Genomic DNA, 19,409 nt, shown 5'->3' on the forward strand with positions numbered 1-19,409 from the left:
TGACACCGCACCGAACCAAAGGATTCATGATGGCGCCGGCCACCCTCACCCTTTTCCTCCCTTCAAAGAACCCACTACAACTATTACCCAAAACTTTACATTGCGTGCTGGTTAAGCCCCGCTCCTTTCTTCTCTACTAAAATTCATTTTCCTCCCCCCCCCCTATCTTTCCCTATCCCCCATTGTTCCTTCCAACTCTTCTTTCCAAACTTTTGTCTTTTTGACCGAGATTAGCATTCCCCGATCCTCCAGCAGAACAAAATAACAGCAGCAGCAACACAAGGTCTGCCCAGTTCTTAGCTGACCGCGCGTTGATCTCCGACTTCACTTTCAGCACCAAGCCATACCTGTGGGCACTCAAACCCACAACAAACACTCCCCAAAGAGATAAGACACCAGTACATAAGTAAGATGCGCACTCATCCATCTACTATAACATCTTTACTTGACCTCATGACTAACTAGTGGTTAGTAGTCGAAATCATCTTGAAACTATCCATGTACACATAACAGATATTCCCGAGGTCCATTACGACGGGTGTCACATGTGTGACACCCGTCGTTAGTGGTTAAGTCGTTTTGGCAAGGTTTTACTCATTTTTAAGCCGTTTTGGCATCTTTTTTCGAAATTCTGAAGCCCTTCTGGCATTTATCACTTTAAGTCTTCACTTAGTTTTACCGTAGTGCCTTCTACACATTCGTTTTGTTCCTTTTAGGATATGGCATTTTTATTTCCCATGTATCATTTTTATATTGTCATGCTCCTGTAGGCCGCACTCTGACGATAACTTTTTTGTAGGTCGTTATAAGGTTATGGGAGGAGGAACCCAAACTCATTTGGGGGTTCCCCTCCTTCCCAAAAACCTTACACGTCTTTAGGTCGATGTACGGTAATACACAACCTTTGACAGGGCCCCTTGACCCCACCGACATCATCCGTTTTTTAAAATTTGAACATGTCTTTTAGGCTGATGAATCCTCCAAGCAAGTCAAAAACACCCCTTTTCGACCCTTGTCCCGCTCTGTGACATAAGACAAGTACACTCGAACTTCCGGGAATGAAGGATAAAGGCCTGGAATGAGAGGATGAGGGTTTTTGGGTATGGTTAAAGCAAATAAATGTGCTAACATCAAAAGGTCTTGCACTATAGTTATTTTGGGGGAAGGGGGGTTTGTTTTTGGATTAGTTGTCAAAGCTGGGAAAGGAAATTGGTGAGTAAAAGGGTTAGGTCGGGGGGGAAAAGGAGTTGATTGATAAGGATATTATGCTTTGAGGAAAGAGAATGGGTTGTTGAGCAGAAGTTGGGATTTTTAAAGGGATGTCTGATGGGTTTTGGGGTCAGTAAAGGGAAAATAGGGGGGGAAAGCGAGGTACGGTTGTTAAAAACGTGGGCACGACAATGGGATGTGTGGGATTGAAAGGGGAACATTACTAAGAACAAAAGGGGTGTCGATTGTGACTCAGATGGAGTGTTTTTAACGGTGTGGCCAATGCGTAGCGGCGAGAGTGGTCCCCCAAACGTCTGTTCCTGAAAGGGGCTGACCAGGAGGGATTGATATTTTACAGAATTAATTTATTATGCGGGGCTTGCCCAAAAAAGTTTGCCTCGTTTAACAAAAAAGTCTTAAATGGGGGTAAAAACCCAGGGCTGGGATACGTGAGACGTGGTTGGTATGATTGGACTTTCGGCGTGGCGTGTAGTGATTGCCTGTTCATTCCCGGGGGATTCCAACGGCGGGGCACCCAGAAAAATTTGATTGTTTTATGGCGTGTGGAAGGTGGGAAAACCATTTCTGGTCTTAAAAAAAGGGGGGTTGGTGGTGGGTATTGACTTTATGAGATTTTAATGATTACGCGGTCATAAAATTGTAAAAGAGGAAGGGAGAGTGGTTATGTGTTTTAGAGAAAAAAGGGTGATACAGTTCTGTAGTAAGGACCTGGATTCAGGGGGAAAGGGAGTTTGAAAGTCGAGGGGGGAAATTACTGCAAAACCCACCGGAGGGATTTGGAGCCATCATATATACTGAATACTAGGGGAATAGGGGAAACCATGGTCAGGAAAGGGGTAGGGGACAGGGAGGGATTTTGTTTTTGGGTGGGTGGGGGAAAACAGAAGCAAATAGGGGGGTGGGTAAAACCCAGGGAGGGACGATCGCAGAGAAGGGGAGGGGTTGGAGTGGGGGAAAGGGAGTGGGAGAGGGGGGACCATGCGAGTGAAAAGAGTGGGAAAACGGAGATGGGGCAAAGGTAGAAGTGGGGTTTTGGGGGTAGTTAATTTTAGTGGGGGAAAATTGGGGAATCGAACTAGCATCGGAGAAGAGAAGGGCCGACGTGAGATAGGATGGTACTTGATTCGTTTACGGCTCTCAACTGAAAGGGGAAAAGGCGCCTAGTGCAAAGGGAAGACCAAGTGAGGGATTGTACAAGATGGGAAAGGGAGAGAAGTTAAGGCGAGGAGTAATTGACACCAAATAAAGATGGAGAGGTCAAAAAACATGAAGATGAAGGAAATTTTTTTGCGATCTGAGCCCCATGATTTTGGGGATAGATTTTTTTAAGATTCGAAGGCGGCGGGAGTTTTTTTTCTTTAATGTGTGATTAGGGTCTCGCCAGGATTTGGAGAAAAAATGAACCTAGGATTTGCCAGAGGAACGGCATTGGGTGGAGGCCATAAAGAAGAGTGGGGGTAGGGGCCTACACGTGACGAGAGAAAAGGAGGGAAAAAGATTTAGAGGTAAAAAACGAAGTCATGGTTTGTGGCCCAGGAAGATACTGATGATTTTTGCAGTTAAGAAATTGGGTAGAGTTTGGTATGGATTGCGAGGCATAATATTAACTCATCAACATATGGGATGACCGGGCTCCGGGTGGTAAAAACTGAGCCCTACTTTAAAACAGCAAGAAGGAAAATAAAGTGGACGACAACTCCCTTGTGGACACCTTCGATTGGAGGAAAAAGATTTTGGGGCGGGGCAATTTTTGACCTGGAATGCTTTGGGGAGAGGAAGGATTTTTATAAAGACCCCATTTTTCCCACATTTCTAAAGGACAATTTGGGAGAAATGGTCCCGCTTGTCTATCTTGCTTTTTCTAGATAAAAAATATAACTAGTACGGATTCTGGTTGAAAATCAGATGTAATTCTAAAAATGAGAAGGGGGTCAGTTTTCTTCTGGCAGGGCGAAAACCAATTGGAAGGGAGAAAAAAAAATTTTGGGGGAATTAAAAGATACCTTAAGGGGAAGTTCCCCATTCCCAAATATTTTCCCAAAAAGCGCTAGTTTGCAAGGGGGCGATATTTTGGGGAAAGGGTACCCGTTTATTGGGTTTCAAGGAAGGATAAGAGCTTCTCCCCAATTAAAGGAAAATATCCTGATTCCTTGTGGTTGAAAATTTTTAATGGGAAAGGATGGGAGGAAGATGGGAGTTGCCGGGCTAGGTAGTGAATACCGTCGGGGCCTTCGGGTGTTGCGGCACGATTGTAGGCCGCAATGAGTTCGGGGAAAGAAAATGGGCTTATGGGACTCAGCGGAGAGGGGGTTTAAGGTATGGGGAGTTCTCTGGTGGTCTTATAGAAGAAAGTGGGGGAAAAAGGGTAGAACCCTACTGACCCGGGCTAAAATAATCACCCGTTCTTCAATTTGAGGGGATCAGAAATGAGGGTATCTCGTATGGGACGGGGCAGGAGGGGGGGGGATGTTTGCCTGTAGTTTAGGATTGGGGCCCAACATTTAGATGATGAAAGGGGTTTAAATTGATGAAACTATTTCGCACTTTTTGGGTTTTTACTATTCCGGTTTGTACGACAAGATGGCAATGCTCTTTTAAGGAATAGGGGCTATATTTATTTGGGTACCTCTTTGTGCGGAAATTTTTCCAGGCTGCACGTTTTAAGCGAAGTGCTTTAGGCAATCAGAATTCCCACCAGGGAACACTTTTGGGAGGTATAGGGTTTTGAGGTTCTTGTCGCTTTTTTAAGACTGTATTTGTGAAATACTGTATTTTTCTGAAATGGAGGTGGGGGAGGATGGGGGTATGAATAGCAGAGATGAGTAAAATATCCAGTGGGCTCTATCAAAGCACCACGTGGGGAGTTAAAAAAAGGGGGTGGGAAGGGGAGAAGTAACTAAAAATACTGGATCCACGATAAGGAAGATAAAAACGTGAGGACATTGGGTTTGAAAGGGAGGCGTGCATAAGTGTGTTCTGATTGAAAATATGACGAGACAAAGGGGAAATTGGGGGGAAGACAAAATGAAAAAATTGGGGATCGGTATTGGAGGATGTTAAAAGGTCTCTTAAGGCTAAAATAGTTTGGGTTATAAAGGAAAGGTATGAAAGGTAGGTCTGTGGGAGCGGAAACTGCGAATTTCCCAAAGGGATAGTTTATTTTAGTGATTAGATTGTAGTACTTTTTTGGAGTTTGAGGGGAAGTACAAGGGGGGGATAAGGACTGAGAGGTTCTAGAGGGAAAGGGTGGGGGAGTTGGTGTTCTACTAGGAGGGGTTTGGGGGAATGGGGGGTCGAGGAAAGGGGGATACTTGTGACAAAGGGGATTCCGTGTTTCCAAGGGAGGGGGAGGGATAGAGGGGTGGTGGGGGGTTAATGTGGGGGGGGTTGGGGTCGGGGGGGATCGGCTTGTTGGAGGGGTAGGGGGTGGGGTTAGGGGGATATATTGGGAGGGGGATGGATTCAGCATTACTGGAGGTGGGGGAGCAGGATTGAAAGATTTGGGGTTGATTCTTTTCTTTAAGTAATCTTAATTTTTTTCAAAGTTTCTTCTAGGAGTTGGTTGGGGATTTTTGGGGTAATGTTTCTTGTGAGGGGGGAAGAGAGGTCGGGGTGTCTCAACTTGGGGAAAAGGAAGGTGGGGTGATTGGTGGTGGGGGAAAAGAGGGGTGGAACTTTTGTTTTGTCTGTTACGGGTGTGCGGGGGGGAGGGGGGAGGTGTTGGGGTTTTGGTGATTGGAGTACTGTATAGAATTGGGTGTCGGGATTTAGGATGGAAAAAGAGTTTGGGGGGGAAGGTAGGGGGTAGAAGAGGGGGAGTTAGATTAGGGGGGGTGGGTTTAGGGAATTGGTATAGGTAAAGAGAAAACCACGTCGACGTGCTTCCTTCTGGCTTCACGTTTTGGGGTCCAGTTTGAAGAGGTTGCTCCCTCAGACTAAAATTTTGGGGAGGTGGGAAAACCCCCTAAAAAATCTTATGGGGCCGCCACTTTGGGCACTGTGCGTGTTTGTGCAACAGTTAATCGGTATGGCCGGGTTTGGGGCACATAGTGGGCATCTGCTGGGAAACTGAAATTTTTTTGGGCGGGGGTGTCCTGACCCAAAAAATTTTGGGGCAGACGGGGGGGAGGTTGGTATTACGAAAGGGAGGGATTCCCCCTATGTAGACTTAAAAGGGAGGTCATGTCTCAAAAGGAAATTTTGGCTATGTTAGTGGTTTTTTTTCGACTCTGGGGGAAGGGGTACATTGTACTGATGTTCATCTAGTCTGTGGTCAGGCAAGTAGTTTTCCCCACAATCTGCCCAAATCTTTGTCATAGTTTGGGAAATTTTGCGGGGGAGATTGAAACTGTTCCGGTGCAAGTAAAAGGGTTGGATGGGGTTCTGCAGATGGGGTTCCATAAAAAGTCTTTTATTTTTTTAATGCTATATTTTGGTTTTTGGTGTTACTGTAAAAAGAGGGGAGCGGTGGGGTCGGCTAGGGAAAGGACTTTCCTATTTTTGTTTTTGAGACATTGTTGGAAGAAAGGGTTTGTCAGAGTGGGGAGCTGTGGAGGGATCACGAAAATAGGTGCCGGGGTATTCAAGTTTTGTTGAGAGATAGGGGTAGAAAGGGGGGGGGGCATGACGAAGTGGAGTATGTTGAGGGAGGTAGTGTTTGGAGAGGGGGGCAAAAAGGCTGTAAGGTATTGAAAAGGGAGGATGGGTGGTTGATTTGGGAGGTTGTGGGGGAGAGGTTTTGAAGTTGAGGCTGCTGGGAAGGGGAAAATTTTTTAAAGGGGTTTTGATTTTGGCTACTTTTACTAGTAGGCATTGATAGGGGGTAGTTATTGCGTGTTTGAGCCGTGGTAAAGGGAGACCCGGGGGGTCGGGAAATCGGGTGGGTTTCATCGTTGGGCTATTGAAAAAGGGGGCAAGCCTCATTGCCCCTAATAGTGGGGAATGCTTTCTTTTGGGCCATGGAAACCCGGGATTATTTTGGGGATAAAACACAAGGGATTGGGGGGGGGATGAGGGATAAAGGCCTCAATGGGGGCGGCTGGGGGGGAGCCACCCGCCTACCCAAGGTTGTTGGGAGTCTCAAAAGGGCTTCTTATTGGGGGAGAAGGGGGGATAGCATCTGGGGAAAAGAAATGGAGGATGCGGTAGAGTTTTTGGAGTTTTGCATTTAGAATAAAAGGAACACGGGAAGAGGGGGGGATAGAAGGGGGAAACAGAGGGGGAAGGGGAATGGGGGATGTAAAAACATTTTAAAAAAAAGGGGTGGGGCAAGCGAGACGGGGTGGGGGAAAAGAAAAATTGTCACCTCCTTCGCCGGGTTTCACCTAAAGTGAGGCCAAGTTTGAATCGGGAAAAATCTACTCAACCGAATTTTAGGAGGGCACCCTTTAAAATAATATAGAGTCCCACATACTGGCACACAACTGATTGTGCAGGGCCCAGGTTGGCAAAAAAGGGCCGGCTGTGGAGCGATGTGTTTGGCATATATCCTATAGCACTGAGAAAAAAGGTTTTTTTAAATGGGGGGGAAAGAGGGGCCCCTTTTGAGGGGGGATTTATTTTTTTACTAAAAATTACTCCCTTTTGTAAACATCAAAGGTCATACGCTATTCTAATATATAAACCCATAGGTTTGGGGGGCAACCCCCCAGGAAAAAAAAATCCCAATGAAATAAAAGGTCTTGGAAAAGTAGGAGGACGGAATGGATTAAAAAATAGTTAATGATTTTGGTAAGTTACAGATTAAAACTACAAAGGGGTAGAGTAATGAAAAGGGAAAGCTTATGAAAAAGTATTGTGGCAAAAACGGCATAATTTTTTTAACAATTAGGAATGGACAGAACGGGGATAAAGGGAAAAGGGAAAAGGAGGAAGGGAGAAAAAGATCTGCAAAATTTTTGAGGCGAGGCTGGACCTAAAGGGAAGAGTTAGATGGGGGCTGGTTTGCTTGCTCGTGCGAGGAATAAAGGGTTGGTACCAGGAAATAATACTAGTGCTGGAAATTGGGGATATGAGGTGTCTGGATTTAGAATGGCAAAAAAATTTTTAAATAGGAAGTAGGATTAGATCTGAGGGGGATGTAAAAAAAATCTTGGGGGAAAAGGGGGGGCAAAGCGATGGGTTTTTGGGTAAGGGGGGAGAAAAGGGGTCGACGTGCTTCTTGTCTGGTTTTATGTATAGTGAGCCAAGTTTCGTGTAAAATTGTCACTTCAATAAAAACTTCTAGGGAGGGGAGCCTCTACAAATATTTATGGGAGCCGCCACAACAGCACACCCACATGACTGTGTTGCTTTTATTTATTTGACCTGTTGGGCACATAAGGGCATCGAAAAAACTTGGAAAAGCCTGTTTGGCAGGTTTGGGTTTGACGCAAAATTCTGACTTTGACGGGGGGAGTTCAATGGTTGGACAGGAGGACTCTCCCCCCAAAGTAATTTTTAAAGGGGAGACCGGTCTACTTAGTAATTTTGGGAATATTGGGGGGAGGACTTACGACGGCCTCAAGGGAGAATGGTGTAGCATTAATCCTGATACTGCATCATAACCAATCCTTGTCGTAAACAGGACAGTTTGTCGGGGAAAGGAACTTCCCAGTGCAAGTATGTGAGGGAGATTGGGGGGACGGGCTTGCCCGTGAAGTCAATTAGGGCTGATAAGCTACAGCTTGGGATTCAGATGTACGTGACAAGGGGTTTAAAGTTGGGGCGCTGCGAAAGGGAAAAATTGCTACTTGTTTTTTTTTTGGGAAAATTTGCTGGAAAAGTGTTGTCAGTTTTGTAGGCGTGTGTGAAAGGGGGGGCGGGGACGACAAATCGCTCCCATTTGGCTGGACTAAACAGAGTATTCAAGATGTTTGTAAAGGGGGTGGTAGTAGAAAGGGCGGGGCGGTGGGAGTATTGTTGAGAGGGATACGCGGAGTGGGGACAGTAAGGTTGCAGAGTAGAAAAAGAAGGGGTGGGGTAGTTATGATGAAGCTGTAGGGGTGGGAAAAGAGAAGTAGTGGATGTTGAGAAGGTGAATGTTTTTTCCCGGAGATTGAGTATTGACCTAGATGGTGTTTGAGCTAGGGGATTACGTAGTATTTAGGAGGCGGTATAATAGCAGTGTTCCATTGTGTCAAAGGAGTCTGGGTCAGGGAACCGGAATGAAAACAGGGGAATTGATAAAGGGGTAAACACCCCTTCAACTGCCCACTCTGGTACAAAGTTTTTTATTATGGCCATGGTAAGCCCCAAAATATTGCTAACGCCAGTGGGTCTTTGTCTTGCAAAAAAATGTGTTTTTCATAAAAGGGTGACCCGGCATTTTAACTGAAAGGGTCCCGGGCAAACTTACACGCTGGCTGTGAACGGAGGAACAAGCCAAAAGACACAGTTGGGTGCTGCTCTGTGAAACCCCGTGTGTTTATCCCGTCCCCCCCTACCACTTGGGGTTTCCCCCCGTGGTGTTCTGGGACGCTGTGGTGCTCGGTGCCTCTTGAGCTGTTCGGGTTCACGGGCCCGTGGGTGCACGCCGCGCTTAGCCTGCCTTGCGTTGGGGGGCAGAGAGCGGGGCCGGCGTAAAAAGGTGTCAGATGGGATTTGTGATATTTGATCATGACACGCCGATTTATCATGTCGCCAAAGATGGCGGCCCCCCCCCCTTTAGGAGAGGGGCTATGACTGAGGGAGGCAGAGTGGGAAGCCCACCAAAGGCCTGATCACTGGCCCTGGGTGGCCTATGGGGGGAAATGGACAAAGGGCAGAAAACAGGCCCAGAGGGCCCCACACAGGGGCACCATCTCGTCGAGTCAGGCAAGGAAGGCAGAGGAACTTCTGCCGACTTGAGGTGCTACGAGCAATCTTGCATCCTGAAGATGGGAAAACCGCTACACCCGACAAAGGGCCCGCAACAGTGAAAATGAAATGATGGAGGAGGGGCGACTCTGAAAGGGGGGGTTTAGGGGCCCGAGGGAGGAAGTGAAGGAGGAAAAGGGGCGTCACAGGGAGTAAGTTGCAAGCAGGAAGGCAGACGAGGGTTTTGGCAACAGATGCCCGATGTCAATTTACTGGGTCTGCCTGGGGTCTTGGGAGGAAAACCCCCCGGGCCTCCAGCGTCGTGTCGGGCCCGTGGCGCTGCAGAAAGGGTGGGGACCCATCGGAAAACCGCTCCTTGGGGTTTGGGGCAGCAAACTCGACCCGTCAAACCCCCCGTTGCTTCCCCCTCACCCCCTTCCTCCCCCCGGGTGTTAGTTCCGGGACGCGTTTTCCCCCCCCGCAGCCCCTCGGGGCCCCCCAAAAATTCTGTGGCGTAAACCAGCTGAGTACACGGGAAGGTGGCCTGGGGGGCATATTCCCCAAATTTTAAAAGCGGCTCGCCCGGGCTGGGGCCAGGAAAAGAAGGCCCCGCAGCTGGTAACAGCGCTAAGGGGCCCCCCCTTTGGGAAGTTTGGGGCATCTCCCCCATCCCAACAGGCCCCTTTCCCACTGGCAGGGCTTTTGAAACGCCGTTTCGGGGACCCCACCAGGCCGAGGATATGGGCCACTTTTAAGAAGCGGACTCGGAGCTGGCGAGACATTCCCGCTGGCGAGGATGTGGAGGCGCTTAAAGGAGGTTATACCCTCGGCTGCGGAAGAGATGAGGGGCCCGGGGGCCTTTTTTGGACCTTTACAAAGGCCAGCAGCGCAAAATTTCCCTAAGCAGGGAATAGATGAAGGGGGGGCCCCGCCGGGGGTTGGTTGGGCTTCCCCAAGGAAAAAAAAGGTAGGGCCAGCTTAGCCCCCGTGTCCCGGGACCGGGGAAGGCTAAGGGAGAAATAGCTTGAGGAAGGTGGCCCTAGAAATTTTCCAAAGGGTTTGTTTGGGGCGCGGAAGGTAGGGGGACACCCTTTGGTTCGGGGCCGGGAACCGTCCCCCACCGAGGGTCTGATGCCTTCCCCGCGTGCCGGCAAAGGGTGTGGGGGGTATGTCCCCCCAGCGCTTCCAAGCTAAGGAAAGTGTGGCGGGGCTGGGAAAGGGGGGAAACCCAGCCTCCCGTTTCCGGGGCCCCCCTTGGGGAAGGGGGCCGTCGAACCCGCACGTGCTGGGGGCCATATGGGAAAAACCTCCCTGACAGTGGAAGGGCGGGAAAACCCTGTGGGGCCGATAGTTGGGACATGCACTTCCGACCCACGAGCTGTGTGGTGTCAAAGGGGTTGGGAGTAAGGGGGCCTTTTGGGGCCACCAACTGCAGCGGCTGGGGTAGGGGGTTGGGCAGCCTGTTTTGGGTTGACCCGGGAGGTAAACGTGTTGGGCACCTTGGCCCGGAGCTGGTGAGGGGCACGTGAAGAGGGGTTCTTTCCGGAGGTTCGGGGGAGGTGTTGTGGCGCTGATTCCCCAGGACGGCGAACCGGGCGCGTAAATGACGGAGAGAAGGTGTGGCCCAAACCCTTGCAGTGGGGATGGGTTTTGGGGGGGGACTTGTTTTGGCCGAAGGGGTTATTACAGTGTGGTCCCCTCCAAAAGCCCGAGTTGCCCCCCGGGAAAGTGGGCCTTGTGGGAAGTGGCGTCCCGAAAAGGGCTCGGGGGGGGAGTTTTGGTGGGGGCCCGGCCACCCCAACTTGGGCACCGGGCGCGAAACCCGACAAAAACAACAGAAATTATGGACACCCTTTTCGAGCAGTGTGGCAGGGGTACTTGACCTGGGCCGCACAGGATTGGGGAAGCACCGCTTCCCCGGAAGGTTTGCCCCCTCAAGAGCCCCCCCGGTTTCCCACCGGCAAGAAGGATGAGGCCTGCAATGGGGGGCGGCACGGGGTATTGAACGGGCAAACGTCCGGCATCCGGGGGTACCCGGAAAAAAAAAGGATGGCCAAACGTCGGGAAAAACCGGGCGCTGAAGAATGACTTCAAGGATCAACCCCCACCCCGAAAATTTGTGAAATCATTCTTGGGGGGGCCATGGCTCCATCAAACCGAAGTCGGGGTTTCCCAGTGTATGGCAAGAGCAACCAAAATGCTTTTTCCTTGGGCAGGTTGGCAATTCAATGTATGCCCTTTGTTTTCCGCCCGCCCCGGTTTTTTCCGGCGCTGTGGAGAGGGATTGGATGCCTGAGGGAAGAGATTGTCTACTTTATCCGTTTATCGCTTGGGAGCACCTTTTGGGGGAGTTTGGGCGGTTTGGAAGTCTCAGCTTTAAACCAACCTCACTCAGCCCAAGAAATGCTCGTTTCCAGCATGGTGCCTTTTGGGGGTTAGTCATCAAGACGGGGTGCCACCGACCCACAGGGGTGGGGGTGTGGGAGAAGTGCCGTTCCCCCCAAGTGGGGGAAGTCATAGTATGGCCTGGCACAAACCCCAAAACCGCCGCTTTTTCCGGACTTCCCAGTGAGCGGCTCCTCCCCACCGCTTACAGAAAAAGGGGGTGTTTGTGGGACGAGGGTGCAGTTGATTTTAAATGAAGAAGCCCCCGATTGAGACCGGGCCCCCGCCCAATCGGGGAATCCCATCCTGTTTCAGCCTGGCAAAGCCGGGGCTTTTTTCCCGTAAACGGGGTATGGGTGGGGGAAGTGAATTCGGGTGAAGCAATATTTTGTGCAGGAAAAAAGGCTGGCGGTGGTAAGGGGCTGGTTTCACCCTAAATCTAAATGTGGTTCACCACCGGACGACCCTCTGGGAATGGTTAAGTGCTGAAAAGGTACAAGGGCAGCTGGCGGGGTTAGGGGTGAAATCAATACCCATTCCCCCCCCGGGGTTTTCCCCATTGCACCTGACAAGCCTGAGTCGGGCCCCTGGGGGGAGGTTTTGTTTCCACACGGGTTTCCAAAGGGGTTGTTTTCCGTTCCCCCCGTTGCATTTCGGAATTGCCACTAAAAGGGATTATGAGTGGGGTAAGGAAAAAAGGCTCACCTTTCCCCATTTTTTCCGGGGGCTTAGGCTCCAGTGGGGGCCCCAGGGGCCCTCGAAGCCCCCCCAAAGTTTGGGGGACCAGGAAACATTCGAGTGACAAGTGGGGGTTAGTAGCGCCTGGGTGGGTTGAGTGAAGTGAAGGAAAATGGGGAGTTTTTATACCCAGAGCATGCGGCTGACTGAGGGCCCTCCGGTGTTACCGTGGCCCATTTGGGGGAAAAGACCCTGGCCGTCTCCGCAAGCTTTTCCCGGGTGGGAAGAGTGAGTGTTAGGGGAGGCATGGGTGGCAGTGCAAAGAAGGGCCCCGTGAAAGCCGTGCCCCGTTAAGGTGTACGGTTGGGGCAAGGGAACGGGGGGCAATAGCATTCCGCCCCCCCTCTCACCCCCAAAGGAAAACCATAAAATTTTGGTTGGACTATTTTTAAATCCCGAGGTTTCATAAACCCCGGCCAGACCCTGGCTGGGTGTTTGGGATTCTTTCCCGTTTTTGGGGTTTCCTTCGACTGGAAATTTAAAGGCCGTGGTTTGGTCCTGTTCCTGAGGGGGTGTTGGGCGAAACAGGCGAAACCCCTCCCCAAACCCCTCCTGGTTTTATTTTCCGTCCCTTGCTCCTTGCCTATTTGCGGGTCGGAAAACGGGCGTCAACGCCCGATGCCCTCTGGCCTCCTTCTGTGGCGAGGACAGGCCCCCGCCCCACCATGTTTTGGGTACTCGGGCTACCCGGGATTTGGCCCAGGGGGGCCCACCCCACAAATTGCCAACTCCAATTAGATATGGATAGAGAAGGGGAGGGACCCAAGGGTGGAAAAATCGGTAATCCTGAAACCAAAGGCCCCAAGGGAAATTTTTTTCAAAATGGTAAAGTTTATGGTGGAAGGGTTGGAGCTTTTAAAACCCCAGGGATAATTTTCCCCCGGTCATAGTTAAAAAATTTTTTAGGGGGAAAAAAAAAAAAAAAAAAAAAAAAAAAAAAAAAAAAAAAAAAAAAAAAAAAAAAAAAAAAAAAAAAAAAAAAAAAAAAAAAAAAAAAAAAAAAAAAAAAAAAAAAAAAAAAAAAAAAAAAAAAAAAAAAAAAAAAAAAAAAAAAGGGGGGAAAAGGGTTTTTAAGGGTTTTTTTTAAAAAAAAAAATTTGGGGTTAAAAATTTTGGGGGTTTTTAATTTTCTCCTGGAGCCTGGTGAAAAAAATAATTAGCCCAGAGCGCGATGAGGACGTGCAGACGCTGACCGAGATGAGGACGAGCATTTGGACGGTGAGGGCGATGCAGCAGATGTCAATGGTGACCATGAGCCAGGTCTTGGGACAGGAGATACCCCTCTGGGTGCCACTGCCAATCTACCGCCGCCCACACCTCCTCCAGAGCGACCCAAGCGAGAGCGAAGAAAGCCGCGCTGGATGAAAGATTTTGTTTGTTCCTGAGGACTAATTTTATTTAAATTTTCTGTAGTTTGTTTCAGGTTTAGATATGTCAGAGCAGACGGGTCGTCTGCTTGATAGGGGGGGATAGTGCTACGCCAGTGGGTCTTTGTCTCTGTGCGAAACATGTGTTAACATGAAAAGGATGACCTGGGCATGTGTTAACATGAAGGATCCTGGGCAAACATGACACAGCTGGCTGTGAGCGGAGGAACAAGCCAAGAGACGCAGTTGGGTGCTGCTCCTGTGAAGACCTCGTGTGTTTATCTCGTGCCCTGCCTAGCCACTTGGCGTTTCCCCTCGTGGTGTTCTGGGACGCTGTGGTGCTCGGTGCCTCTTGGAGCTGTTCAGTGTTCACGACCCTGTGGATAGCACGCCGTCTGCTTAGCCTGCCTTGCGTTGGTGGCAGAGAGACGAGGCGGCCGGCGTAACAATATGTTGACTAGAGAAATAGTCCACACCTCAGGGTCCTCTAAACAGGGGAATACCGTGTCCCAGGCTGTTCATGACTGGCACAAAGTCAGCCTTTCATCCTTTCAACATTAGATAGTTGGAGTTAGAGAAGAGAAGAAAACGAAAAGGGGAAGGGGAAAATGGTTACTGGTTAATTCTTACAACAAATGTACAATGGTAAAGTATTATTAGCACTATGGTAAAGTATTATGGTGGAAGGGTTTTAAAAGAGTTCTTTATTAGAACAAAATGAATTAAATTTCTGTGGTCATAGTAATATAAGATAGTATGGTGGAAAGAGGAATGAAGTGGGATACGGGTTAATAAAAAGGGAAGGATTTAGTATAAAAGGTGATTAGATCAAATGGAGGGTATTTATGCATCTGAGGAAGGAGAATAAGTTGAAAAGGTAGGGGATTCCGTGAGGATGTCTGACAGGTTAAGGGGTCAAGGGAGAGAAGACAAGTAAGGAAAAGTGAGAGTACAGAATTCAGTAAAGAGAGGGCAAGATGGTAGGATGTGTGGGACTGAGAGACGAACATTCTATGAGGAGCATAGAGGTGGGTTGGAGCATGACATGAGGTATTAATGTGTGAGATGGGTGTTACCTATGTGTAAATGGGAAAGAGCAGTTTCTCAGTGTCTGTTCTAGTGGTATGGTGCCGACCAAGGAGAAATGCAAGGTTTTATGATTTGTAGTTTATTGCTGGTCAGACCTAACCACAAACATTGCCACCGGTTATAGAGGAAAGTTTTGAAGTGATTCACTGTATAGCCTTTCAACTAGAGGATCAAAAGGCACCTAGGGCTAAATGGAGACCGCAATGGTGGATTTGTGTCAAGTTGTGTGAGAAGGGGCAGAGGTGGAAGAATATATATGCGGAGGAGTGTTTTGCAGTCTGAACCCAGGTTATGTGTGAGAGAGTCTGTAATTCAAAGTCGATGGTGGACTTTCTTTAAAAGGGGGGATATGGCCTCGCCAAGACAATTTGGAGTCAAAAATTACCCCCAAGGAACTTTCCTGAAGGTCGAACTGGATGGGAGCATTATATTCGAAGAAGGAGGTTGGAATTCTATACTGCAATTGGCACACATACTTGATTGTGTTTGGGCAGTTTGGTCACATAGAGGGCTGTGGAGCAACAGTGCTCTGCAGAGTGGCCAAAGTGCAACATTTCTGGCATTGACATGGTCTGACAGGGCAAGATTCTCCTCCTATATAGAACTTATGGAGAGGTTTATGTTTACAAAAGGTAATCTTGCCAATATTGGGGTGGGACTTATGGCAGCCTCTGGTGAGAATAGTGTAGCACTGTACCGATACTGCATAGTAGTTAACAAGGCAAGCAAGTAGGTCTTCTTCACAGTCTGACCAATCTTTGTTGTATACTGGGCATCAGTTAGGGAGATAACATAGTTCCAGTACATGTATTAAGGAGAGTGGGGTTTTGGCAGGAATAGGTTTGCCAGGGTAGATAGTGCATGGGCTTGAGAATCAGATGTAACTGTGACAAGGCATGAATGAATGGGGCCACTGAAGAAAGAAACTGCATATTTGTTTCTGGAGACAATGTTGAAAGAGGAGGGTATTATCAGAATAAGGGGTTGTTGGGTGAATCATAAAATTTAAAATCCCACTTAGCTGGGCTAAACAGAGTACTTAAAGAAGTAGAAGTGAGAATTGTAGAGAGGTGAGGACGGGTGAAGGGGAGTGGTGTGGAGTGAGATAGTACTGTGGAGATGAGGCCCAATAGGGTTGAAGAGTTTGTAATAAGGGAGGAAGAGGTAGAAAATGAAGACAATTGTGCAGGAGGTGGGTTGGAGGATATTGGTGTGAGGAGGAGTGTCTTTAGATGGTTGAGTTATAACCTGGTAGATGACTTGAGTTGGGTTAGTTGACAGCACAAGTTTAGGGGGGGGTGGAGCTGTGATCAAAGGAGAGTCAGGGGTTGGTAAACCAGAGGGGGTTAGATTCTGGAAGGGTCCCAATGAGGGGTAAGGATTAAACAATTAACCAAGGGAAGACCATGCAAAATTAGTTGAGTTGAGGGCCGAGCCCCCTCCCCCCCACAACAACAACGGGCATGGGATTGGGAGGGGCCCAATTGTCTAAAATGCCCCAGCAACTATATGAAGGTGTGCATGTGGTTTGATGATAATTTGGTTAAGACAAAAGGTTAATAACAAAAAAAATACATTTTAAAATCTTGTATCTCATCCCATTTATTTTCAAACTAGAAACTTATTAGGTAATTCTAATCAAAGATTGTGCACCTCCTTCATTTTATCAAAAAAATCTTGGTACTTGGTGATTAGGTGCATATTAAAAAATGTATATGATCCTTTAGGATCATAGGATCATATTTTCGCTCGACCACACCTACTGGGCACACCCATACCTACATACACATGAATGTGTACACACATGATTCATTTTGCAGCATTCTGGGAACTGGACAGCTAATGGATTGTTCCAAAATCCAATACATCTCGTCTCTAGCAGTCCAATCTGGAAGCTGGAGGTCATAGTCGCCCATAAAAGGTCCTTTGGCTTATGAATAACCACAACAAGCATGTATACTTCCCAATTTTTCCCTTATTGTACTAACAGTATCAGTTCTCTAGAGTGATTTTCATATATAATTTTCCCCAAATTTACCCTTATTGTACTAACATATCAGTTCTCTAGAGTGATTTTCACTTCAGAATTTAAGAAAAATTGCAGCTGAAAGGGTGTAAAAAAAATCTAAATAACAAAAAAAAAATATATAATGATAAATCAAAGGCTTGTAAGTCCACTCTAACTGGTATACACATCCAAAGAAAAATAACTACAATAACCATATCATAATGATAAAAATAATGATGATTATTACTGATATTTATTGGTACATCTCTTTTTAGCCTCTTTTATAGAAAGATCATATATGCTTCAACTAAAATCCTAAACAATGGACAAAATGTATGCCTTCCATATTTTATTTATTTACTTGAGTAGCCGACTGCGAGAAGTACACACTACATGGCTTGGTACAACATGGATACAAGCTGTCGCCATAAGGGTATTTTATTTAAAATTTCTCATTCCTGTGAAATATTAATAGGCACAAATATATTAAACCTGCTTAGAAGGCATAGCGAGTTCTAATGTCTTCTAGTCTCTTTGAAAGTTCATTAGGAGTCTTATCCAAGTCTTCAGAAATACTGCGCTGTTTTCCTGGATCTACCATGTTAAACTGCTCACACAAGTCTCCATCTATGACATTCTGTTGACAGATGGATTTATATGAATTTTCATTTTGATATCAACTATAAAATTGCTAATATGACAGTAAAAGTAATTACATACAAATTAAATATATTGTTTTTTATCTATCAATTTCAGTTAATTTCCAGAAAGAAATGTTCATGTTTCCTACCTTTACGGGGAAAAAGTAAGACCTGAAGGAGAGGTGGTCTCGTCCACAGAGTGGTGGATGCTCTGAACGCATGTGCATCTCCAAGTTTTGGAAAAGCTCATGGTCTTCTCTTGATGTAAATGGTACCAGAACTCCAACAGTGCCACTCAAGGTAGTGTATACAAGGGACTCACTCCCTCCAGGAATTAAAGTGGCTTTCTGTGGGAGACAAGCAATTGTAACATATCATAGTTTCCAGTACTTATACATGCAATAAGGAATGAAGTCAAAAGCATGTGTTAGTTGAGTAAATAAAAAAATTTGATTCTTTATGTCCATGCATGGATTTAACTAGAAATTCAAACAAAGTAGAAACACTTTTATGCATATTCCAAGGCCTCCCTAACACTCACTTCACTGTCTTACAACCAAGCTGAAGTGAGCTGGGATTGGATTCCTAAACTGTCTGCAGCTACAAATTAGTTGCTGGGATTGCAACTATCAGTTTCATTATTAGTAATTCACAGACCATTAACAATATAAAAAAATTATGAAAATAACAATAATAATAATAAAAAATGTATGTATTGGATGCTCTATCTGTTCAAAAAGAGTCTGAAAGAAAATGAAAACAATAACAAAATTATAACTATTAGACTGTGTGGAAGGGAGCAGCAACAATTTTTAAAAGAACTGCCCTGAAGATATGCCCATCTCTAATAACTCTAATTATCTGCGACAGGGTTATAAGTGATATACCTTAAAATTTGCTTAATAGTTTCTCTGATATATAGTTAATTCATGTTTTCTACAGATACTTTCTCATAATTACACATCTTGGATACCTTCCACTTTTAGCTGTACAAATGACAAAAAATAAAACCACAATATATTCAACTTAGCAGCCATGGTATTTATGTACTAACCCTTCTGCAGCGAGCTATGATTTTCTGTAACAAACCCCTCAGGGCAGGAACTCTATAAGGTGGATGAGTGGATAGGTGGGTTTGTGAGTGTGTGTGTAAAGGCTATCATCCTTCATACATGGTGAGCAGAGGAGTAGTTATACTGGTATTCGGCTTCACTCTTTATTTCTAAGAGTTGACACAGGAACACAAGTGACATGTCTATTTATAGGGGTAATCGCATTATGCTGTGGCGGCCAGCTAGCCCAGAGAGAGAGAGCGGAGCTGACCTTACCGCGTCGGTGCTTAACACGAACTCTCTGAGGCATAGGTCATCCTTGGTACAAGTATGACCGTTCCGCTGCCGGAAGCAATAGAAGCAGCTGGAGGGGGCATGGGGGGAGCGAGGTGAGGTCACTGGACCCACATGCCACACTGTACATTGATCAGAGACCAGATATAACGGGTAGAGAACCCAAATACATTGGCTTGCAGGGGTATTGATACTGTTATTCGGCTTCACTCTTTATTTCTAAAAGTTGACACAGGAACACAGTGACATGTCTATTTATAGGGGTATCGCATTATGCTGGTGGCGGCCAGCTAGCCCAGAGATAGAGCGGAGCTGACCCTTACCCGCGTCGGGTGCTTAAAAACGAACTCCCGGTCAAACGGTGAATATAAAATGTGACCTCCACCCTTGCTGAGCGGGTGGTTCTTATTTGGGACTTTGGATCCGCATGGTAACAAGCCACGTGGTCTACTGTTAACAGAAATAGAATTATGCACATCCTATATTGAGCTACAATGGTCTCTACTTTGAATTATACTAGAATACCACTATATTATCTGGCAGGTCCAAGGAAACTCAGTATCTGTTTCTCAACTTTATTGAGGAATAGACACGTAGATTAAATGCATCTTGACGCGGTACAACGTGCGGGCTCTACGGGTTAGGGAAGTCTTTCGCGTTCAAGACGGCTCGACTAACTCCTTCGGGTATTTCTGGTCGTCCCTAGGGATGGGACACAGCTGTTACCTGCTACCCCTCCAGGCGTTTTTTCAGGAAGTGATCTGACCCAGACAACCCTACCTTCGATTATTGTCCCCCGGGGCGGCGATTCCTTATAGGTCACAGGACC

General features: G+C 47.0%; 1 protein-coding gene across 1 annotated transcript; it reads right to left on the bottom strand.

Annotated features, from left to right (window-relative positions):
- Positions 1-16,833: 16,833 nt before the first annotated feature.
- On the bottom strand, positions 16,834-17,608 carry LOC119571883 (splicing factor 3B subunit 3-like; the record flags this gene model as incomplete). Its single annotated transcript, XM_037918981.1, has 2 exons — positions 16,834-17,230; positions 17,384-17,608. Coding segments are annotated over 2 exons (366 nt in total), but the record flags the coding sequence as incomplete, so codon positions are not given.
- Between the last annotated feature and the right edge of the window lie 1,801 nt (positions 17,609-19,409).

The sequence above is a fragment of the Penaeus monodon genome, unplaced genomic scaffold (assembly GCF_015228065.2).
Source record: "Penaeus monodon isolate SGIC_2016 unplaced genomic scaffold, NSTDA_Pmon_1 PmonScaffold_85, whole genome shotgun sequence".
In the NCBI taxonomy this organism is placed as follows: Eukaryota; Metazoa; Arthropoda; class Malacostraca; order Decapoda; family Penaeidae; genus Penaeus; species Penaeus monodon.